The 25,702-nt window shown below is 42.1% G+C and overlaps 1 protein-coding gene across 1 annotated transcript; it reads right to left on the bottom strand.

Moving 5' to 3' along the window:
- Window positions 1–640: 640 nt before the first annotated feature.
- Window positions 641–2,593, bottom strand: LOC130403067 (E3 SUMO-protein ligase ZBED1-like). Its single transcript, XM_056607209.1, has 2 exons — window positions 2,050–2,593; window positions 641–1,791 (listed from the first exon to the last, which is right to left on the bottom strand). The coding sequence occupies exons 1-2, from the start codon at window positions 2,502–2,504 to the stop codon at window positions 1,116–1,118; spliced, it is 1,131 nt and encodes a 376-aa protein (XP_056463184.1). The 5' UTR covers window positions 2,505–2,593; the 3' UTR covers window positions 641–1,115.
- Between the last annotated feature and the right edge of the window lie 23,109 nt (window positions 2,594–25,702).

Raw genomic sequence — 25,702 nt, 5'->3', positions numbered from 1 at the left:
AAAGTTATAACAATAAAAATATAATAACATTTTGTCAAAAATGAGTTCCTTTATTCAAATTTAAAAGCTAGTGTCTCCGTGATTTCAATGCACTTCGCCACGCTCCGTGTGTTGCGAAATTCAAATTACATTTCAATCCGCAAAATACTTTGCAAAAGATTTTGCAAAACGCTTTGCAAAAGATTTTGCAAAACGTATCCGCCAATCGTGTCTGGGCGGGAACTACGTCACTTCCTCGTCAGACCGTGCCGTGTTCCAATATCCATACTTCCATCAGTACACTTAAACAAAGTACACTATCCGCACTCACTAAGTGCGCTAATTTTCAGATGTCAGTGTTGTTCCAAATCGAATACTCCGTGGTGCACTAACCGGAAATTACGATCACGACTGCCGCCGCGGCTCCTCCCCCGCAATAAACATCCTGCTTTGAACGGTGAACTCTTTACGCCTAGCATCTATAAAAAGCTATAAAAACTATAAAAACTACAAAATGTAGGCTATGTGGAAAATGCGCCGACGTTGGCTCAGCCTGGCCCTGCCCTCTTCCGCTACGTAGCTAAGATGGCTGCCGTTGAGTACGAAAAGTGTACATCGCCACTAGGGATGGGCAAAATGATTATTTTCCGGGAACTTGTTCTTTCAGTTCAGTTCACTATGACGATTCGTTTGTTTGATTCGTTCGTTTTGATTCGTTCGTTACGTCAGATTCCGTCATTTGGTGTCTTACAAAATAGCACCACTTCCAAAAAAAATAACTAGAAAAAATTGAACAGTTAAATATAAATACAAACAAACACCCACCACAATACAAAAAAGTAGGCAATCAAAGCAACTTGATAACAGAAAAGCCACAATACAAATATCAAATAAAGTGCTTTTAAATTTAAGTATAACACTATGACAAAACAAAACACAAGTTTTGAACCACTCACTCACTGTATTAAACACAGATACCCATCACAGTATGAGAAAAGTATTAAAGCAGCTTCATGCCAAAAAGGCATAATTTCAAGTATTATTTAGACCTATAGTGCTATTAAATTAAAGTATAAAACACATGTGAACAACACAAGTTTTGAACCACTATAGAGACAAGGAACTCACTGTATCACTCAAAGACTTAGATTGGCGTTGAGAAACACCAGGTGTCTAAGCTTGGCAGGGCTGATCCTGTTCCTTCTCTCAGTTATGATCTGTCCAGTTTTGGAGAAGATCCTCTCTGATGGGACGGATGTTGCCACTATGCACAGTCTACGTGCCATCACGTAAGAGAGCTGTGGATAGATCAGTGCCTTTGTCTCCCACCACCTCAGTGGGTCGGCACTGCGCTGGAAAAGAGGCTCCTCAAGGTAGGACCTCACCTCCAGAATAGCATCAGCTGTAGGATTCCTGGGTGCAGTGTCTCCGCTTGCCCGCTCCTCAAAAAACCTCCAAACAGCCGATGCTTGGGGCTCCTCCGGCTCATGTGCTGCTGCTCCCTCCTCTCCTCCATGACCCCCTTGCAGGTGAGATGACTGCCTATGCCTGGATGCTGCTGTGGTAATTCTTTGGAGGGCTTCGTCGATTGCTCTGTTGTCACTAAAGGCCGCCTTTTTGAAGCGGGGGTCGAGGATGGTGGTTTCGGACAGAACTGCATTGTATTCCATCCGGTGGAATTTTTTGTCCATGCTTGAAGAGAGGGAATTCACCAGATCCTTCACGCACGCTGTGGTGACTCTGCTCTGGTGCTCTGTTGTCACCCTCTGAAGACCCCTGCACAGTATGAGCATTTTGGAGGCAGTAACATACCTGAAAAAATAAGCATCAAAATATTATATTTTATATAATATTTATTCATTTAGGCTATTTAGCAATATTATTTTAAGCTTCACTTCTAAATTGCTTGACATAGGCTACTAATATTTTTTATTTTCAGCCACTTCTAAACCTGTTTGTCAAAAAAAATATTTAACAAATAATTACAATGATAATAACATCCTAACAAAGTTTAATAGGTCATAGTAATATTATAGTAAAGTTCAATGAGATGATGTTTGAACACTGTACCTCTCTGCGCTGATCTCCACTGTGACCTGGTCAAAGGGCTCCAGGACGCTGCAGGCCTCTTGCAGAGCCTCCCACTCCTCTTGGCTGAGAGGAGCCACAGGTGCGTTGATGACCGCCAATGTTGCGATAACCGCATCCTTAGATTCCAGGATTCGCTGGATCATATGGAATGCCGAATTCCACCGGGTGACACACTCCTGTTTGAGCTTCAGCTCTGCCATAGACATCTGCCGTTGGGTGGATTTCAGTTTTTGGGTGGCTGCTGTGCTTCTGTGGAAAAATTCCACTATGGCCTTTACTTTATCCACAGTGGGCTTTATAGCCTTCAGAGCATTTCTCACAAACAGATTTATGGTGTGAGCCAGGCATGGATGGTGTGTCCATTTCAGCAGCTGAATGGCTTTTGTTATATTGGCTGCATTATCTGTGACACAACACACAACTTTGTTCTCCATCCCCCACTCTCTTGCCACTCGGTGGAGCTCTTCAGCCAGGTTTTCTGATGTGTGCCTGTCACTAAATTCAAAGCAGTCCAGTAGACATGATGCCATACTGTAATTTTCTATGAAATGACAGGTGACGGCCATGGATGACGTGGTGGCGCGGGATGTCCAGCAGTCAGTTGTCAGGCATACAGCTGAGGCTGTCTTCACCCTCTCTTGCAGGGAGGCCCGTGCAGCATCATATAGGCCTGGAATGAATTTCTGTGTGAGGGTTTTTCGGCTGGGGAGGGCATACATAGGATTGAGGGCTTGGCAAAAATTCCTAAATCCAACATCCTCAACAATGGAAAAGGGTTGGTAATCTCTGGCCACCATCTTGGCCAACTCCTTGTCTATTGCTGTCTGTCTTGCTGGAGTTAAGGATTTCTGGAGGAACTGCTTCATAGAGCTCTGGGTTGTGGGTGCAGGAGGGTGGGTTGCAGGCTGGGGTGTAAAAATTGAGGCAGTTGTTGCTGATGCTGAGGAAGCAGTTGTTCTGGCACCTGAGGAAGCTGCAGCTGTTGCACTTGCGCTGGCAGACGGTTGTGGTTCATTTTCTGTCCTCGACTCCTCCAGCAACACCGCTGCATGCGATGTCCGCATGTGTCTGTGCAGGTTGTTAGTGGAGCCTGCACGATACGATATTCTTGTTTTGCAGAGTCTACACTCTGCCCTGGTGGAGTCTGACGTAGCATTAAAATGCGTCCAGATTTTGCTCCGTTTTCTGTCACTCATTATGCCGTGTGTGCCCTTGACTGCTGCGTGCGTGACTGTGCATTGACTGACACCTGCCCACGAACGCTATACAGCTTGGCCAATTGCCTGCGGTTTCCAAAAAAAAAGTGGAGAGAAACTTTTTTTTTCAGTGTTTTCCCGGCACATTATTAATTGAAAGCTGCGTGTGATTGGTCAGATGTGTGGAGCACACGCTTGACACGGAGACATTAAGGCACCGACGGAGGAAAAAAAAAAAACTTTACCGTCAGGCAGAACGCGCAAGGAGAGAGAATGAGAGGGGGAGGGGCGGGAGAGAGAGAGTGAGAGGGGGAGGGGAAGGGGAAGGGGAAGGGAAAGAGACAGCGAGGCACCGCAGGAGAAAAAAACGAAAAGCAGAGCACAAGCACAGCGACAGGGAGGCGGAGAGAGCGAAAAACTGAAAAAAAAAAAACGGCTCCCAAATAGGATCTTAAAACGGCTCCCATCGTAGAACCGGTTCCAATCGATCACGTCAAAGAGCCGGCTCTTTGAGCCGAATCGTTCGCGACCGACACATCACTATTGGAGACACAGAGCAGCCATGGAGCAGCTCAGAACGGTGTATGACATTTGTTCAGAAGCGTGGTTTAGGTGACGCAGACAATAGCCGAGTTTCCAACTTATTTACATCAAAGAAAATTCACCTCAAGAACATGCGCAGCTGCGTGTGTTTCTATCAACGTGTTTGCGAATAAAAATGGATCGTTAGCCTGATGAAGTGACGTGTTCAGACCAATGTCTGTATATAGCCTACGTCCACAGTAAAGTAGTATAACGTTAATAGTCAAGAATGTGAGAAATCACAAAGGATTTAGCATTGCCCTTGCTAGTGTGTTTGCAGTACTACTGTTTATTTTTTATCTAACATATTTTTATATTTATATTTTCCAAGTTAATTTATTTTATTTATAAAATATTTATTTAATTTTTCTTTAAATGAATATTTCAGTTAACACTTGCGCCCAAACAAAACTGGTATGTATGACTCAAGGTTCAAGTCAGAGTTCAATAAATGTTAAAAAATGTTAAAACAAATTGTGTGCATTTACTTATTATTAGTGTGACGCTTTAGCATGCAAACTAATGGGAAAACTTTTCGATATCGGCCCTAAAAATTGGCCCAAAAAAATCGGCAGCCCATATCGGCTATCGGTTAACCCTGACCTCTAAGTATCGGCATCGGCATCGGTTATAGAAAAACCCATATCGGTCGACCTGTGTATTGCCCTTTAGCGAGTGCAACCGTAGACAAACAATCAGAACGGTGTTGCGTCACTTGCGAGTGAGCGCGAAAAAACCGGAACGGACCAGTTTGATGCAGTAAAGACTAGCGACAGACAGACAGAAAAACTTAGTAATAAGAGGAGAATAACAAGAGGCAAAAGAGAATAGAGAAAAGCGATAACAAAGCAAGGTTTTAAAGAGCATTGAGCCTCATTTTTTCCCTTTGTTTTTGGATTACTTTATTTTAACGTTCTATTGGAGAATTCTGTGATACCTTTTTCAATGCCACGGGACTCTGTTGTTATTCGGTTGAGAACTCAGTTTTTTTATTAGGAGGATTCTATGAAGGTATTATTGTAGCAAAAGTCTTTAGCACCTGTAACTGCAGAATTTGAATGCGTACACTAAAGTCACAGTAAATTTGAAGTCGTATATATTTATTTTGCATGTGTACTCTAAAGTCACAAATGTGTAACAGTACATTTGCAGTCGTAAAAAATATATATATATTTTTTATACCATTGTAAACACAAAATAGGGTCTACGAGTACGCTAATCTGTGTTACAGGTGCACAAATCCTTTTGCTACAATTATTGCAGCGCAGTTGTTGCAAAACACATTCGCACACCCGTGTTTCATAATCTGAGAACATGCCCAAAAGGGGTGCATTCGTAAACCCAAATTTGAACAAATGCATCAGAAGTTGCACATCTGTGAACGCTATGTTAATTCAGCATTTTAATGAGCGAGCACAAAACCATTTTACAACTGCTCGAATCTGCTCCTGCAAGTCTCAGCTGTAGGGTTTTTTGCAGGTTGTTTTGCAACACCCCTAGGTGGTAAATGTGTAGCAAAAGTATTCGTATCCGTAGATGACAGAGCGTCCGTGAGCGGGACAAAATAGTCCCGCCCATAATTTCCTAATCCAATGAAAGTCCCCGGCAGGGATGCATTTCTCAAATTACAGTGACGGCTGGTGGTGATTTTGGGTGGGTGGGCTAAAGAATGCATTACATTTATCAATACTTCACAGGGCTCCAGACGCCATGAGGTCACCTTTATATCTCTGTTCATAACTTTCATATAATGTGAATGATTTTTAAACAAGATTAAGGTGTAGAGAAAGGCATGTCTTTATTTGAAGCTCAATTATAAATAGAAGAAAAATAAGGTGTTTAAAGTGCTTCACTGAGCTGAAATTGAACATTTCGAACTAAACCATTAAGCAAAATAAAACTTTTTTTGTGCTTAAAGTATTACACAATTAAAATGTTGACTGGTCTCCCTTTGCGCAAAATGCGGCTGTAGACGATCACACACTCTTTGGTAGAGACGTCTGTGTCGCTGTCAATCATGAAGGACATGTAGGCCTATGTGGCGTTTCCGACGTCCGCAGCTGTCTTTTGCTTTAAGGTGTCGCCCATTAGGCCTACTGCAATGAATTGTGCACATGCCATCTCATTGCTATACGTCGGGTTGATGTTTAATCCATTTCTCTTCATGAGAATAATTTCAGATTTAAATTGAGAATGGCAACTCCTCTTTGGCAATGTTGTATGCAACATTAAATGAGATCATTTCCGATTCCTTAGAGAACCTTATTGTTACTGCCTGTCGCTGAAATGCAGCTTGGAGAGGGGCCACTATCTCTACACACTTGTCACGTCATGTTGGGTTATTTAGACAGCTTTTTAAATGTTTCGATACGAAACGTAGTTGACCCGCTTACAAATGCACTATTACCGGCCATATTCTGACCGCACTCCTGACAGTAAATCTGTACATCGTTTGGTTGATGTGTCCCCAATCTTTTCACTTCCAATTTTTCCTCCAAAGACATTAAAGAAAACCGATTAGAAAGTAAATAATCCACTTCATTCATTTTCATGCTAACGCCCGCCATACTGCACTTGCGCTACTGACTGTGCTGTGATTAGTCGAAGGTCACTGTACTGTAGCTACTGTGCTAGGTCAGCCTTTGGGCTAAACTAGTTTAGCCCAAATGGGAAGCATATGAAGGGGGCGTGTCAGGGCACCTGTCAATCAAACGTCAATGGAAGCTTACGCTACTGCGCTTGGGCTGAATACATTTAGCCCATTCACAGGAAAAAAACAAAGATATATATATCCTGGGTTTTTCTGTCACTTTTTGGTGCTGTTGCTCCTTTAGGTTCTACCAACATTTAAAACAATATGTTCTAAGTTTTTAATAATATTTTTTTTTATTTTCACTGTAAGAGGGATAGCCCTGTTAGCCCATTTATACCAGCCGTCCCTGACTGGGACCCATCGCGTGCCAGCCATGGAGCTATAAAGATCGCAGCATTCTCAGCGCGGGTACGTTTCTTTCTGGAGAAGTGAAGAGGGCGTCCTACTGAACGGAGGTGGGTATCCAACATTATGTAAAATGAAATGACTTAGTTCAAGTGAATTCTCCCCAAAGTATTGCATTAATATTTCTGAATTTATGTTATGGCGACCATTAAAATACATTCAAGGACATTTGCGGCATGTTAATGAAATACTTTGGGGGGAATTCACTTGAACTAAGTCATTTCATTTAACATAATGTAGGATACCCATCTCCGTTCAGTAGGACGCCCTCTTCACTTCTCCAGAAAGAAACGTATCCCGCGCTGGGTATGCTGCGATCTTTATAGCTCCATGACTGGCACGCAGTGGGTCCCAGTGTAATTTGAGAAATGCATCCCTGCCGGCGATTTTCATCGCCGGCAGGGATGAAAATCAGGAAATTATGGCCGGGACTATTTTGTCCCGCTCACGGACGCTCTGTCATCTACGGATACGAATACTTTTGCTACACATTTACCACCTAGGGGTGTTGCAAAACAACCTGCAAAAAAACCCACAGCTGAGACTTGCAGGAGCAGATTCGAGCAGTTGTAAAATGGTTTTGTGCTCGCTCGAGTTAACATAGCGTTCACAGATGTGCAACTTCTGATGCATTTGTTCAAATTTGGGTTTACGAATGCACACCTTTTGGGCATGTTCTCAGATTATGAAACACGGGTGTGCGAATGTGTTTTGCACCAACTGCGCTGCAATAATTGTAGCAAAAGGATTTGTGCACCTGTAACACAGATTAGCGTACTCGTAGACCCTATTTTGTGTTTACAATGGTATAAAAAATATATATTTTTTTTTTACGACTACAAATGTACTGTTACACATTTGTGACTTTAGAGTACACATGCAAAATAAATATATACGACTTCAAATTGACTGTGACTTTAGTGTACACATTCAAATTCTGCAGTTACAGGTGCTAAAGACTTTTGCTACAATAATACCTTCATAGATTCTGTGTTATTTTGACTCTATGCCACGGGACGTTGTGTTATTATTCGTTTGAGGACTCGGACGTTTATTTTTATGAGGAGGAGATCGTTTGGTAGAACAGAACCGAAGAAAAAAACAAGATGGCGAGCTACCCATAGAAGACGTCAATCGCGAGCTGTAGCACTCATGCTGCGGGACCACGCTCCTGTTCTTGGATAATTGAGGAGTGTGGTAAGACAAATTAACTTTCCAAAAGTGTCTGCAACATGCAGTGGAGCTTCAACTGAAGTGAAGGATTTGACAAAAGGACTGATTAGATATTATGTTCAAAATTGAAGTGTATTGATCCCAGATAATGCTAGTTTTCTTTTCTTTCTTTTTTTTCTACTTGATGCACTCAGTTGTATTTTATTGTATTTGCATTTCTTTTGTTTATAGGGTATTTGGTGTTTAAAATAAATAGAAAATAGTACTAAAATCTCAAAATTGCACCACTTAGATACAATTAGGCTATACTAAATTGAGTCAACTAAAAAGCGAATAATAATTCAAATAGCAACTTAAAGGTGCAACGTTAGAAATATTTTTATTGACCTAAATAGGTGTACATCAACCCAAAGTGAACCAAAAGAGGGGAAATACTTTTCTTTTTTTACATATTTGATTTATTCTATGTTTCATGGTTTATATTTCGAATGATGTATGGATTCACCATTTTTTTTGCTACATAAATGAACCACAGTTCAAATTTACCTCTCAGTCTTGGTGTGTCGTTATTAACTTAGTCACACACTGCTCCTTAGAACCTAGAATCTAGCCCTAGCACATGTAATGATCAGCGAGGTGCTACAAATGTGGCGAGCTAGCCAGGAGGCTAATTAGTTTAGCATAAAGGAGCCATAGAACTTTTTGAAAACCGTTGTAGACTACTTCAACCAAAGTAGATATCTTAGTCACCCAAGACTGATAAAATTAGTTAAAAACTGTAGTATTGAAAAAACAAAATACATTGGAAAGAGAAAAAATGGAACTTTGTAACAGATATGATTTTAGAGGTCCAAATTGCCTCTATGTAACTGGTATTGATGACTCATACACACAGTAAACGAAATCACAGACGTCTTTAAAGTTGATGGAGACATTGCAAAGACCGTTAAAATCCCAGACGAGCCAGAGCAACCTGCAGGAAGAGCTTTAATAGAGTATGTTTCAGATAGAGCAATCTCAAGACTAAACCCTGCCACTGTTGGTAACTTACCAAGCCCTAGAGATCCTAATGTGACATGGCATGTGAGGACCATTCGAGAAATATGTCAGGATGAGCTCGGCAGGGAGTTAGCACAAAGATACTTAAGTGAACTGCAAGCTTTGCATGGCCACAGTAAAGCAGGCTTTTTCAACCTACTTCAGGGTGAGCTTCAATCCTTTCAGTCTGACACAATTCCTGCCCAGACAAATGAGGCACATTTGCCCCCAGGGCAGCAAAGCCCTAACCCTTTCACTGAACCCCAGACTAACGATAGTCAGTATGGAACCATGGGTTCTTCTACACATAACCCAACGTGTATGACTGACGACCCAGTCCAAGATAACAATCAACATGAAAATTCAGGGAGACGTCCAGCTAGTATCTCACCTGGCGTCCCTCCCTCAATCAGATCCATTAACCCTCCACTCATTGATGAGAGCATGTTTAACCCTCCACACATTCAAAAAGTAGTGGTTGAACACATAATGCGCAGTGAGCCACAGCCACCCAGCTACAGTCAGAGCAGAATACGGACATTCTCCGGCAAGTCTCCTAAACCAAATGGTGAAGTCGATTATGAAGCCTGGCGTACAAGTTGAGCTTCTCCTTGGTGACGTCTCAGTCTTTGAAAATCAAAAGCTAAGGAGGATATTGGAGAGTCTACTTAGCCCTGCTACTGACATTGTTAAGCCCCTTGGCACTGGTTCACCCCTCCGTTCATATCTTGATCAGCTTGAAGCTGCTTTTGGAGTGGTAGAAGATGGCGAGGAGCTTTTTGCCTCCTTCTTGAGCTCCAATCAGAACACTGGAGAAAAACCCTCCATGTACTTGAACAGACTTAATGTTTCTCTCACCAAGGCCATTCTGAGAGGGGGAGTCAACGCCAAAGATTCAAACAAACATCTACTTCGACAGTTCTGCAGAGGTTGCTGGGACCAAAGCTTGATTGTAAGTCTTCAGCTTGAGCATCAAAAGAGTAGCCCACCATCCTTTTCTGAGTTGCTCCTTCTGCTCTGGGCAGAGGAAGATCGACGCTCTGCAAAACTCGAAAGAATGAAAAAACACTTAGGAAATGCAAAGGCTGTTTCACACATGCACTCAGTCTTTGACGTGCCAAGCTATGATCCTGATTCAGATGTTGCTATTCCAAAGAAACCAGACAACACACAAAAGTTAGAGAAAGAGGTTGCTGAGCTAAGAATACAAGTAGCATCACTGATACAGAAAGCTAAATGGGAATCAAGAAAAACTGACACCAACAGCAGCCCCATTAGAGACAAAAGCTATGTCTGTCTTATTGCAAGCTCAGTAAACCCCCACCTAGTCGCAAAGGCTTCTAGCTATCCAAAGCCATGGTTCTGCTTCAAATGTGGCCAGGACGGTCACATAGCGGTTAACTGTGATAATGAACCAAACCCGGCTCTTGTCCGCAAAAAGAACTCTGAACTCAGAGTCAGGCGTGAGAAATATCAATCAAAACAGGAAGCTCCCCAGCAGGCTTTAAACTTCTAGCAGCTCCTGCTGTGGGACAACTGGGAGCTGATAACAAAGATTTGACGAGTCCCATGATAATGACACATAACTCGCGTAAGAAACCCAGACTTCCAAGATCAGACAACAAAGCCAACTCTAACTTACCTAATGGTCTTATTGGTCCGCGCTATGCTGCAACAGTCTTAATCGAAGGTGTACAGTGTGAGTCCATCTTAGACACAGGGTCACAGGTCACGACCATCTCTGAAACATTCCATGCCTCATATCTGTCATCCTTGCCCATACAACCCATTCAGAGTCTGCTTGAAATTGAAGGTGCTGGAGGGCAAACTGTACCTTACCTCGGCTATATTGAAGTTAGTCTTACTTTTCCTGATACTGTCACTGGAACCAAAGAGGAGTTAAGAGCCTTAGCCCTGATTGTTCCTGAATGCCTCTTTAACAGTCAAACACCTGTGTTAGTTGGCACAAATGTTTTAATACAGCTATACCAGCATGCTGTAGAGCACAAAGGACCCAAGTTCTTAAAGAGGTCAGACAACTATGCACTACTCCTCCAGCATGTAGGCCACAGCAACAGGAGTGAAAGCAAACCTTGTCGTGTTATATTGCATGGGAAAAGCCCTGTCTCCATCCCTCCCAAACAGAGAGTTCAGATCTTCGGGAATGTAAGAGTAGGCAAGACAAATCCCGACACCTCTTTTGTTCTTGAGCCGCCTGAGTCTTCCTCACTGCCTGGTGGTTTAATGCTTGAATGTGCTCTTTTGAACATTTCCTGCAAAGCTGCCAGAAAGATTCCTGTCTTCATCAGAAACATGACAGACCATAATGTCACCTTGCAGCCAAGGCATGTTATCGGCGTAATCTCTGCCGCAGCTTGTGTCATGCCGCTTAACTCTGATCAACCTTCTTCCCCTCGTTGTGAGCCTACAACTGAGAAAGTCAAGGAGAAACTACATTTTGACCTTGAGAACCCACTTATTGGAGATGAATGGAAAACACGAATCACAGATAAGCTTAACTCCATCATAGATGTGTTTGCTACTGATGAAATGTCTAATGGTCACACTAATGCAGTTAAGCACCATATAAGACTAAGTGACGAAACCCCTTTCAAAGAAAGACCCAGACCTATACACCCAAGTGACAGAGAAGCTGTCAAACAACACTTGAGAGAGCTTTTTGAAGCTGGTATAATCAGAGAATCTGAAAGTCCTTTTGCTTCTCCGATTGTCTTAGTCAAGAAGAAGAATGGAAAGATAAGACTCTGTGTTGACTACAGAAAACTAAATACACGTACCATTAAAGATGCTTATGCTCTACCTAACATCGAGGAGACATTCTCAGCGCTTAGTGGTGCAAAATGGTTCTCTGTGATGGACCTAAAATCTGGTTACTACCAGGTCGAAATGGCAGAAGAAGACAAGACTGCGTTCATATGTCCCCTAGGCTTCTGGGAGTTCAACAGAATGCTTCAAGGCATAACAAATGCTCCCTCTACTTTTCAACGCCTGATGGAAAAGTGCGTTGGGGACTTACACATGAACGAAGTGCTTGTGTTCTTGGATGATCTTATAGTCTTCTCTGAGACTCTTGAAGAGCATGAGGCCCGGCTCATGAGAGTGTTGCAGCGCCTCAAAGACTATGGTCTCAAGTTATCACCTGAGAAGTGTCACTTCTTCAAGTCCTCAGTGAAGTATCTTGGCCATGTTGTGGATGCTCAGGGTGTTCACACTGATCCAGATAAGATCTCAGCTTTGAAAACCTGGCCTTGTCCTACAAACAGAGAAGAACTTGAAAAGTTTTTGGGCTTTGCAGGCTATTACCGACGCTTCGTTGAAGGTTACTCCAGGATAGCCAAGCCCTTAAATGCTCTTAAAGCTGGATACCATCATCCTCATAAAAGAGGAAAGATATACAAAAGACCCTGTCCCAAGGACCCTGTGAACTCTCGGGTACCTTTTGGTGATGAGTGGAACACTGAATGCAACCTTGCCTTTAAAACCCTTATTGAGAGGTTAACATCCTCACCAATCCTTGCATTCGCAGACCCCAAGCTCTCCTATGTATTGCACACCGATGCTAGCGGAGAGGGTCTTGGTGCTGCTCTTTATCAAGAACAAGTCGGGAAGCTTAAGGTGATAGCTTATGTTAGCCGTGGGCTATCCAAGAGTGAAAAAAACTACCCAACACACAAGTTGGAATACTTGGCATTGAAGTGGGCGGTCTGCGAGAAGTTCAATGACTATCTCTATCGTTCAGAGTTTATGGTTCTTACTGACAATAACCCGCTCACTTACATTCTCACTTCTGCCAAATTGGATGCTGCAGGACACCGCTGGTTAGCGGCTTTGTCAACTTACAACTTCAGCATAAAATATCGAGCAGGCCTTGCAAACGCAGACGCCGACGGTTTGTCCAGACGACCTCATGGTCCACCACAAGAGGATGATGCTTTTCTTAGAGAACGAGAAAGAATCAAAGGTTTCAAAAAACGCATCTTGAATGAGGAAGCTGAAGTGGTTTCCAGCGAGGTGGTCCCTGCTCTCTGTCAGCGTCACTGTACATTCAAGTCTGGATGAGTCTGAGTTTCCCTGTCTGGCTGAATCCTTGGCCCTGGATGCCTCAGTTATACCAAACTGTTTCGCCAATCCTGGACAAGACACCATACCTGGCAGGAAAAAGGAAGACTGGTACAGATCTCAGAGGGAAGATCCAATTCTCAACAAGGTCATTTCTTTTCTTGAAGCAACACATAAGCCAAACTTCAAACATTCGAGCTGTGAGCCGCCTGAGGTCAGACTTCTTCTTAGAGAGTGGAACAAGCTTCTATTCAAAGATGGGGTGCTATATAGGAAATGCCTTGAACATGGTCAGGAAATCCACCAGCTTGTCATTCCCCAGCAGTTTAGAGACCGTGCTTTAAAGGGCATACATGAAGAAGTTGGCCATCTAGGTGCTGAACGTGCCCTCAGCCTTGCACGTGCCAGATTTTATTGGCCTAAAATGGCAAAGTCCATTGAAGAGAAATGTCAAACATGTGAAAGGTGCTTCAGGAGGAAAGCAACCCCACAAAAAGCAGCACCTATGCAGAACATACTTACTACCTATCCGCTAGAACTGGTGTGCATGGACTTCCTGTCAATAGAGCCTGACAGTCGTGATACAAGAAACGTCCTGGTCATTACAGATCACTTCACGAAATTCGCAATAGCGATACCAACCAGAGACCAAAAGGCAAAGACTACTGCCAAGGCACTGTGGGAAAACCTTATAGCGCCTTATGGTTTCCCCAGCCGCCTCCACAGCGACCAAGGGAGAGACTTTGAATCCCACACCATAAAGGAATTATGTTTTCTCATTGGAGCGGAAAAGGTGCGCACAACACCTTATCACCCTCAAGGGAACCCTGTTGAACGATTCAATCGCACACTCTTGAGTATGCTTGGAACCCTGGAGGAGAAAGATAAACATCATTGGAGAGATTTTGTGAAGCCACTTGTACATGCGTACAATTGCACACGAAATGACACTACTGGTTACTCACCGTACGATGTTCGGAAGACAGCCTACATTGCCAGTCGACTTTGTCCTGGGAACCAGCCCTGCTGCAGGATCTTGTACTACTCACTCAGAGTATGTAAACCAACTGCGCCAGCGTCTGCAGGAAAGCTACGCAGTGGCTGCTGACAATAGTCGCAAGAGAGGAGAACAAAACAAAGCCAGATTTGATGCCAAAATCAGGGCAGCTGAACTAGTCACAGGAGACAGAGTGTTGGTGCGAAATGTCAACATTTGCGGAAAGCATAAACTGGCAGACAGATGGGAGCGCACAATCGATGTTGTGGTAAAGAGAATCAATGAGGGACCAGTCTATGTAGTTAAGCCTGAGAGAGGCAGTGGTCCACACCGAACACTACATAGAAATCTTCTTCTTCCCTGTGGTTTTCTACCCGTGGATGCAGCTCCGGAAAAGGAAAGGGACACAAAAAGGTCCACAAGGAGAAAACTGAGAAGCAGGAAGGGTTCAGACCCAGAAATGGATCAGAATGATCATGAGGATGACATGAGTGAGGAGGAAGAGGAAAGCTATTGTTTCGAGAGAGTCGTAGGGGTGACAACAAAACCTCCCATCATGTAACTTGCAGGAGATGGACGATTTAGACAGCCTCCAGCTGATCTCAACTCTCAGGCCAATGAATTCACTCCTCAAGTCCCCAGGATCTTGCCTGAGGAGGAGCAATCCGACCTTCCGGTCAATGTGCATGAGTCAGTCATTGAAATGGAGAATCATGCAGATTACTATCCTGCAACGTCCCCTGACCATGTTATCATAGACATCCCTGGGCCTGACATGCAAAACCCTCCTTCACAACCTGAAGAGCAGACCCCATAGCCTACAGAGCAGGCACAGGATAAACCTGAATCAGAGCAGAGTCGTGATGTTCAGTCAACACATGCAGCTTTGTCTGAAAGTGAACCTGATGAGCCCAGACGCTCTACCAGAGATAGACATCCGCCCCAGAAATGTACTTATGAAGAGCTAGGGAAGCCACTTATTCTTGCTCTTAGTTCCCTCTTTGAAAAACTAAATTTGGGCAGTTTGGGCACATCTATTACTGATTCATCTGTAGAGCCTTAGAGCCTTGTTTTACACAAAGCCGACTTTAACTATGCAAAGGGACTTGCATAGAGTCAAGGGGGGAGATTGTAACCCAGGTTAACTGACCTAAACAAATAAAAGGTTAAACACAGTAATAAATGTATAGTGGGTATCTAATATAGCATGTTGTATTAAGCCAACTACAATTTAAAAACTATAAACATGGCTATAAAGTAAAAAACCTTTGTTGTTATTATATTGCACCTTTGTGATAATATAATTGGTGTATTGCCCTTTAGCGAGTGCAACCGTAGACAACCAATCAGAACGGTGTTGCGGAACGGACCAGTTTGATGCGGTAAAGACTAGCGACAGACAGACAGAAAAACTTAGTAATAAGAGGAGAATTATGAAGGTATTATTGTAGCAAAAGTCTTTAGCACCTGTAACTGCAGAATTTGAATGTGTACACTAAAGTCACAGTCAATTTGAAGTCGTATATATTTATTTTGCATGTGTACTCTAAAGTCACAAATGTGTAACAGTACATTTGCAGTCGTAAAAAAAATATATATATTTTTTATACCATTGTAAATACAAAATAGGGTCTACGAGTACGCTAATCTGTGTTACAGGTGCACAAATCCTTTTGCTACAATTATTGCAGCGCAGTTGGTGCAAAACACATTCGCACACCCGTGTTTCATAATCTGAGAACATGCCCAAAAGGTGTGCATTCGTAAACCCAAATTTGAACAAATGCATCAGAAGTTGCACATCTGTGAACGCTATGTTAACTCGAGCGAGCACAAAACCATTTTACAACTGCTCGAATCTGCTCCTGCAAGTCTCAGCTGTGGGTTTTTTTGCAGGTTGTTTTGCAACACCCCTAGGTGGTAAATGTGTAGCAAAAGTATTCGTATCCGTAGATGACAGAGCGTCCGTGAGCGGGACAAAATAGTCCCGGCCATAATTTCCTGATTTTCATCCCTGCCGGCGATGAAAATCGCCGGCAGGGATGCATTTCTCAAATTACACTGGGACCCACTGCGTGCCAGTCATGGAGCTATAAAGATCGCAGCATACCCAGCGCGGGATACGTTTCTTTCTGGAGAAGTGAAGAGGGCGTCCTACTGAACGGAGATGGGTATCCTACATTATGTTAAATGAAATGACTTAGTTCAAGTGAATTCCCCCCAAAGTATTTCATTAACATGCCGCAAATGTCCTTGAATGTATTTTAATGGTCGCCATAACATAAATTCAGAAATATTAATGCAATACTTTGGGGAGAATTCACTTGACTAAGTCATTTCATTTTACATAATGTTGGATACCCACCTCCGTTCAGTAGGACGCCCTCTTCACTTCTCCAGAAAGAAACGTACCCGCGCTGAGAATGCTGCGATCTTTATAGCTCCATGGCTGGCACGCGATGGGTCCCAGTCAGGGACGGCTGGTATAAATGGGCTAACAGGGCTATCCCTTACAGTGAAAATAAAAAAAATATTATTAAAAACTTAGAACATATTGTTTTAAATGTTGGTAGAACCTAAAGGAGCAACAGCACCAAAAAGTGACAGAAAAACCCAGGATATATATATCTTCGTTTTTTTCCTGTGAATGGGCTAAATGTATTCTGCCCAAGCGCAGTAGCGTAAGCTTCCATTGACGTTTGATTGACAGGTGCCCTGACACGCCCCCTTCATATGCTTCCCATTTGGGCTAAACTAGTTTAGCCCAAAGGCTGACCTAGCACAGTAGCTACAGTACAGTGACCTTCGACTAATCACAGCACAGTCAGTAGCGCAAGTGCAGTATGGCGGGCGTTAGCATGAAAATGAATGAAGTGGATTATTTACTTTCTAATCGGTTTTCTTTAATGTCTTTGGAGGAAAAATTGGAAGTGAAAAGATTGGGGACACATCAACCAAACGATGTACAGATTTACTGTCAGGAGTGCGGTCAGAATATGGCCGGTAATAGTGCATTTGTAAGCGGGTCAACTACGTTTCGTATCGAAACATTTAAAAAGCTGTCTAAATAACCCAACATGACGTGACAAGTGTGTAGAGATAGTGGCCCCTCTCCAAGCTGCATTTCAGCGACAGGCAGTAACAATAAGGTTCTCTAAGGAATCGGAAATGATCTCATTTAATGTTGCATACAACATTGCCAAAGAGGAGTTGCCATTCTCAATTTAAATCTGAAATTATTCTCATGAAGAGAAATGGATTAAACATCAACCCGACGTATAGCAATGAGATGGCATGTGCACAATTCATTGCAGTAGGCCTAATGGGCGACACCTTAAAGCAAAAGACAGCTGCGGACGTCGGAAACGCCACATAGGCCTACATGTCCTTCATGATTGACGGCGACACAGACGTCTCTACCAAAGAGTGTGTGATCGTCTACAGCCGCATTTTGCGCAAAGGGAGACCAGTCAACATTTTAATTGTGTAATACTTTAAGCACAAAAAAAGTTTTATTTTGCTTAATGGTTTAGTTCGAAATGTTCAATTTCAGCTCAGTGAAGCACTTTAAACACCTTATTTTTCTTCTATTTATAATTGAGCTTCAAATAAAGACATGCCTTTCTCTACACCTTAATCTTGTTTAAAAATCATTCACATTATATGAAAGTTATGAACAGAGATATAAAGGTGACCTCATGGCGTCTGGAGCCCTGTGAAGTATTGATAAATGTAATGCATTCTTTAGCCCACCCACCCAAAATCACCACCAGCCGTCACTGTAATTTGAGAAATGCATCCCTGCCGGGGACTTTCATTGGATTAGGAAATTATGGGCGGGACTATTTTGTCCCGCTCACGGACGCTCTGTCATCTACGGATACGAATACTTTTGCTACACATTTACCACCTAGGGGTGTTGCAAAACAACCTGCAAAAAACCCCACAGCTGAGACTTGCAGGAGCAGATTCGAGCAGTTGTAAAATGGTTTTGTGCTCGCTCATTAAAATGCTGAATTAACATAGCGTTCACAGATGTGCAACTTCTGATGCATTTGTTCAAATTTGGGTTTACGAATGCACCCCTTTTGGGCATGTTCTCAGATTATGAAACACGGGTGTGCGAATGTGTTTTGCAACAACTGCGCTGCAATAATTGTAGCAAAAGGATTTGTGCACCTGTAACACAGATTAGCGTACTCGTAGACCCTATTTTGTGTTTACAATGGTATAAAAAATATATATATATTTTTTACGACTGCAAATGTACTGTTACACATTTGTGACTTTAGAGTACACATGCAAAATAAATATATACGACTTCAAATTTACTGTGACTTTAGTGTACGCATTCAAATTCTGCAGTTACAGGTGCTAAAGACTTTTGCTACAATAATACCTTCATAGAGAATAACAAGAGGTAAAAGAGAATAGAGAAAAGAGATAACAAAGCAAGGTTTTAAAGAGCATTGAGCCTCATTTTTTCCCTTTGTTTTTAGATTACTTTGGATTACTTTATTTTAACGTTCTATTGGAGAATTCTGTGATACTTTTTTCAATGCCACGGGACTCTGTTGTTATTCGGTTGAGAACTCCGTTTTTTTATTAGGAGGATTCTGTGTTATTTTGACTCTATGCCACGGGACTTTGTGTTATTATTCGTTTGAGGACTCAGACTTTTATTTTTATGAGGAGGAGATCGTTTGGTAGAGCAGAACCGAAGAAAAAAACAAGATGGCGAGCTACCCATAGAAGACGTCAATCGCGAGCTGTAGCACTCATGCTGCGGGACCACGCTCCTGTTCTTGGATAATTGAGGAGTGTGGTAAGACAAATTAACTTTCCAAAAGTGTCTGCAACATGCAGTGGAGCTTCAACTGAAGTGAAGGATTTGACAAAAGGACTGATTAGATATTATGTTCAAAATTGAAGTGTATTGATCCCAGATAATGCTAGTTTTCTTTTCTTTCTTTTTTTTCTACTTGATGCACTCAGTTGTATTTTATTGTATTTGCATTTCTTTTGTTTATAGGGTATTTGGTGTTTAAAATAAATAGAAAATAGTACTAAAATCTCAAAATTGCACCACTTAGATACAATTAGGCTATAGTTAAATTGAGTCAACTAAAAAGCGAATAATAATTCAAATAGCAACTTAAAAGTGCAACGTTAGAAATATTTTTAATGACCTAAATAGGTGTAAATCAACCCAAAGTGAACCAAAAGAGGGGAAATACTTTTCTTTTTTTACATATTTGATTTATTCTATTTTTCATGGTTTATATTTCGAATGATGTATGGATTCACCATTTTTTTTGCTACATAAATGAACCACAGTTCAAATTTACCTCTCAGTCTTGGTGTGTCGTTATTAACTTAGTCACACACTGCTCCTTAGAACCTAGAATCTAGCCATAGCACATGTAATGATCAGCGAGGTGCTACACTAGCATTGTGCGAGGTTTGACTGGGTTGATAGTAATAACATGAAAATGGCGGAAAAGACGGTCGTGGAGCTGCTGCGGGATATGGAAAGCCAAGAAGGCCACAAACCGGCCCTAGAATGGCTCGGTAAAAGGGCTAAACCGGCCGGACGCCTAAACCCTCTAAGCCGTGGTTTAGGTGCATTTAGCCGGCTCTGCCGCGGACAATTAGCCTCTTTTGCATACCTAAAAGCCGCAGCTATTAGGTATGCAAAACGAGCCCTAGAGGAGCAGCAGGATGCAGGGTACGAAAGCGCGACCAACTTGCCTGCACTGGATAAGGGTGCGCAAACCGGTGTTCAGTTCAACTAGTGACAGTGTTAACTGGTGACCATCAGCCGAATGCGTCGCTTGTTGTCGTGGCTAGGGCAGTTGTTGAAATAGGTCAATGGTTGGAAACCGCTGGAGGTACCAGATCGGCTCGGCTTCCAGATCGGCTCAGGGTCCGTTGTCTGCTGATTACGTCACACAATATCATTGGCTGTACGCTTGAATGGGAGTACATTGTGATTGGCTGTATTACGCTATAGCTCTGGCTGTAGTCATAGCAACCACATGTAACTAGACGCTGTACGTCGGAGAGAATTTTTCCGGTGTTCGTTGATCGGCAGCAGCTATGGAGAGCTTTTACGAAATAAAGAAATTAAGTACTATTTCCTACAAAATAGTGTTTACCACACCTTGACCAACCCTAGACCCAAACCAGAGAGCAGAAAGGCAGTGATTCGGAAGGCATCAATGAAATACACAATAAAAGGTAAGTCACACAGTGTGAATTAACATTACTTAGCTTTAACTTTCAACAGTACTTCAAAATAAATGTAGTATATATGTAAGATAAAATCAAATAAAAGTGTAAAACAAAAACAACAACAAATAAAAATAAAACAAGCAACATTCATACATTTGAAACGACGATAATAACAGTAACAATAGTAATAATAATAATGACAGTAATAACAATGGTAATGTTGGCCAGACGTTGCCACAATGCAATAAATCAATGTACAATCAGGATGATTGTACATTGAAAAAAAGACTAAAAGATGTGATAAAGATGAGGTAAAAGAAAGGTTATACTGAATTAAAGGCAATAGCGTAGAGATGAGTTTTAAGATTTGATTTAAAAATAGCTACAGAGGGGGACAATTTAATATGCAGTGGCAAGCTGTTCCATAGTTTAGGGGCAACAGCATACCTTGTATGTCAGTTAAAAACTTGACTTCTTGACACTATATCTGCACATCTTTGCTTGTTGCAGATGTCCCTCTTGCCTGTCCTCCAGCCCCTGCACGTCGAGAGGAGCACGTGCAGGGGCTGGAGGACAGGTCCTTCGTGCCCAGAGGACATTACTGCGTGAGAACTGTCCCATGTTCTTTCAAATGTACTTTTGAGAATACTTTGGAAAATCTCATGAAACTGTTATTGCTGTAAATATATATATATATTTATATGTCCTTAAGATGTTTGTGTCAATGTTTCTGTTCTTGTTTCTGCATCCAAGGGTGACCTGTGCTTTATTAGTTTCGATTGAATTTGCATGTTAAGTATTAGGGTGCACTCACACTACTAGGCCATCTGGCCGTGGCCGTTGGCCGTTTCAACACCCAACCGTGCTCAACTGGCCCCATTGTCCTCTGGTCTGCACTCACACTAGGCCATCTGGCCGTGGCCGTTGGCCGTTTTCACACCCAACCGTGCTCAACTGGCCCCATTGTTCTCTGGCCTGCACTCACACTAGGCCATGTGGCCGTGGCCGTTGCAACTGTGGCCTGGCCAGGGTAGGCTCTTGTACATACGTCATCACGTCGTAACACGTCATCACCAAGTGTCCGCTGCATGGACCATAATAAAGTCTGCCGCCAGTCAGAGTTTTAACAACAATGGACAACAACAAAGAGAACACATTTCGCACTTTGCTGAGTCTGTTGCTTATTTGGAGCTGTTCTCAGATAGAGCCCACTCTCACTGCTGGTTTTTTCGAGTACTCAAACAAACGTAAACATCGCTTGACGCCATGTTTACCGTTCAATGGGAAAGAAGGCTCGTCGCCTTTATTATGTCCATGGTCGTCGCACGGATTATACGTCATCCAGCTCAGGTTGCGTAGCCGTGCGTGTGCGCGTGTTGGCTCATTAGCATCTGTACCGTGGCGGCCCATACCGTAGCAGCACACCTCTCCCAAGTGGCCAAGTTGGCCTGGCCTGGCCAGACTGGCCACACTCACACTGGCAGATTTGAGCACGGTGTGAAAACTGCCACGGCCAGATGGCCAAGTGTGAGTGCACCCTTACCTTAGTTTGTTTCACTAGTCACTTTTATTGTACATAGTCACTTTAAATTGTCACCTTTTTTCCCATTTGTATATAGTCACTTTTAGTACCAGGAAGCAGTATGAGTGAGTTGCATTTTCTTTTGACTAATTTTCTCATGTATTTTGTTTCACATATCCAACAGATTTTTCTGTTGGATGTGTATTTTTTGCAGAAATTCACACATACAGATAAGTGAAAAATATCTTAAAAGTATATATATATATATTTATTATATTATATATATATATATATATATATATATATATATATATATATATATATATATATATATATAAATAGTCTAACAGTCTAAGTAAATAAGACAAATACACACTGAGGTAACTGAAAATTAGCTTAAAGAAATGGCGTCTGTCTGTCCGTCCGTCCGTCCGTCCGTCCGTCTATCGTGAAAGTAGAATGCAATTTAGTTTGTCCGAGTGGCGATGCTGCAGATCATGGTTTCTCGACGACGGACCCCGAGCTGATCTGGCAGCCGAGCCGATCTGGTACCTACACCGGGAAAAGACTCGTAGCTGTCCTTGCAATGCCTCTTTGATTTGTTTTCAATAAAATGTCAGAAACATACCCATCTCATTTGTATTGCGAGTCTAATTGGAGGAATTTTAATCCAAAATAAATGGAAAATTTGTTTTTTTCTAATAAATACGGGATTCGAGCTCATACCATTTATATCGACGTATTTCAAGCTGTGATTCCATTCCATTGTGCCGTTGAGCCGCAGAGACTTGATCAGCTGCAGTAATAAAAATTACAACTAGACTTCCTAAGAGCAGGAGGCAGCCAGATCAACTTGTGACCCGACTGTCCATGTTATTATAGACCATGGTATTTGTCTCGTTCCCATAAAGAAGAGGCCATTACACCAGTAATTCAAAACCTAATGTTGTGTTTTCCTCCACTGCCTACAACGCAGGCAACAATTATTTTATTCGCTCTTCCGCTATCATTTCGGTCGCCTGATGGGGTGTAGTCTCTTGCTCTGGATCAATGCGAGCCAAGGCACTATCAATCGAGACACAACGTTTATTCAGATCACGAGGACGCTATAGCTTTTAAATTTGAATAAAGGAACTCAAAAATGTTGACAAAATGTTATCCTACTTTCATTGTTATAACTTTTGCAAATTGTATTGAGGATTTCATTGTCACTTTGCATATTAAAGGGACACTGTGTAAAAATTACTCCCATCTAGTGGTACAATTGTATATTGCATTCAAACTAATAGTGCTCGCTTGTTCAAAAACTACGGTGGGCAGTATGTACCAAGAAGCTGTGTCATCATGATATCCAATACTACCTCATCGAGTCATTCGAGTGATGATGAGGTTCGTTATTTCAAACGAATTTCAAACTGCATTGAATCATTAGTGTAAGCTAATGATGTCTGAGTAATTACTCCGCGAGCAAGATAGTGAATTATTTCAGTCATCATTCATGCTGGCTCAGAGTGAAAACGCGTTTGCATTTCCTGTACCACGTAGTGCTTTTTGTCCCTCTCGGCAGTTCATAGACCGGAAGAACATGGAAGCCTCCATGAAGCTTACCCGTCCTATGTAACTACATATTAATTATTCTTCGCTCAGTAGGATAAGTGAGATTTTTGGTAGAGATAATTTTACACCAATGAGGACCTATTTATGAATGAATACGTTGATTTTAGGTAATAAATGACTTAAAATATTACACAGTGTCCCTTTAAAATACACTTTGAATAACGTATTTACAAATTACATTGCATAATGAATTGTCAATTGCATAATGTAATGACTTATTGAATTGCAAATTGCATTGCGATTTGAATTTTGCTACATCTATGCTTCCAACATGAAGGAAACACTATTGTTAATTTGAACAACTACGTTATGACGATGTAGTATAATATATATGGTGTATTCCTGCAGTTACGATCATTTTGAACACATTGATAAGAACATCTTCTGAAATAAATAAGGTTTGTTTTGTTTTCAACCATCATATACTTTACGTATACTCTAAAAGTAACTTAACTTGCATTACATTTTGAGTTACCCAGGGTTAGCGGTATTGAATATTTCCATCCCAGCCGACTGAGAGTCCAGAAGCAACGAGAGCGAGTAAGCCCGCGGGGGTGAAACCATGGGTTAAACGTTTAGACCAGCCCACATTTAGGGAAAATTTAAGCTCCTCCTCGATCTGCGGGCTGCAGACTCCAAGTGCCCCTGACTGCAGCCCGCAGATCGAGGAGGAGCTAAATGTGGGCGGGTCTAAACGTTTAACCCATGGTTTTACCCTCTCGGGCGCCATCTGGTGGCGGAGATCCGGCAGCACATTCTCAAACATCAATACAGCACAGCCCAGCACAATGACTTACCGGTAATATGGAAAAAGGTTCATGCATTTGATAGACTTAGACATTCCTACTTTTAACTCGTCATTTCAAATGTCTTTTTTAGTATAGACGCATATTATTTCGTACACTCAATTATATTAGCTAAGTCAAATAAACCAAAGACAGAAGACTTTGCATCAGTGATTTTTATTTTCACCCCAGGCAAAAAAAATTGATCTGTAAAGAAGAAAAAAAAAAAGCTTCCATAAATGTTTGACAAAGGCAAGTATCAAGGTATTTTTCTGGCCCATAGCAAGCAACCCTGTTCCCGGTTTCCAGGTCCGTCAATTTCCCAGCGTCTAGAAAGGAAACAGATTGCGGTTCTTATAGGCACAATAACAATGCAAGATGTGAAACAGATAATTGAAATAAGCGGAGGGATTACGCTTTAGTCTAGCAATAGTTGACTACAAGACTAATGAATCACATAAATCAGCCTGAGCTTGACCATGGAGAGCATGAGAGGCCTCCAGCCCAGGATGTGGGGCTCCATGTAGCGGGGGTTCCGCAGTGGTACACCTGTCACGCACATACACACACTCACACACGCACATGTACGAAGGCAACACAAGGTCAATCAAAGTAGCTGTGGGTAACAAATGGACACAAAGAATGAATAAATGAATGTATTTCATGACATTTATTTTGATCATTGTCAACGCAGAATTCCAATATCAAAATGGAATGCACTATGCAAAGAGTAAGGCCATGCATTAAATGTTGATATTCAAATCCTGTTATTATGCCTTATCATACTCTAATTCAAGTGAATGATTTATTGATTACCTTCTTTATTTCTCTCAGACATACTCTAGGGTAGAAACACACACAAATATAGTGCATTAGTAACTGTTTTTATAAACCTGGATATGAATATTCTTCTTTAAGCATTGCAGTGAACCTACCTGACCAGAGAAACTAAGGACACAGACGGTCCGTCAGACAGACAGACAGTCAGTCAGTCAGACAGACAGACAGACCATCAGTCAGTCCGAGAGACAGACCATCAGTCAGTCAGTCAGACAAAGACAGACAGACAGAGAGGAGTTCCAGTATCATGGACTCAGACGGAAATACGTAAGTGGGAGAATGTATTTCCGTCTGGTCCATGATACTGCGTGGAATTTTCCTTAAATGTGGGCTGGCTTAAACGTTTAAGCCCGCCCACATTTAGCTCCTCCTCGATCTGCGAGCTGCAGTCAGGGGCATTTGGAGTGAGCCGCTGGCTCGACGCGTACTGGGCTGGAGAGGGTCATGAGCCTTAGCGTTATCCCGGTCTACCGCAATGCAATTTCCGTCCTCTTACTTCATACGAGCCGTGTATTTTAGTTGACAGAGCCCGGAGCAAGAAAAATAAGTTCAAGAACATTAGAAAAACAA

This window comes from Gadus chalcogrammus, chromosome 14 (assembly GCF_026213295.1).
Source record: "Gadus chalcogrammus isolate NIFS_2021 chromosome 14, NIFS_Gcha_1.0, whole genome shotgun sequence".
In the NCBI taxonomy this organism is placed as follows: domain Eukaryota; kingdom Metazoa; phylum Chordata; class Actinopteri; order Gadiformes; family Gadidae; genus Gadus; species Gadus chalcogrammus.
Note: the sequence above shows the minus strand (reverse complement) of the source record. Positions and strands in the feature narration are given on the sequence as shown.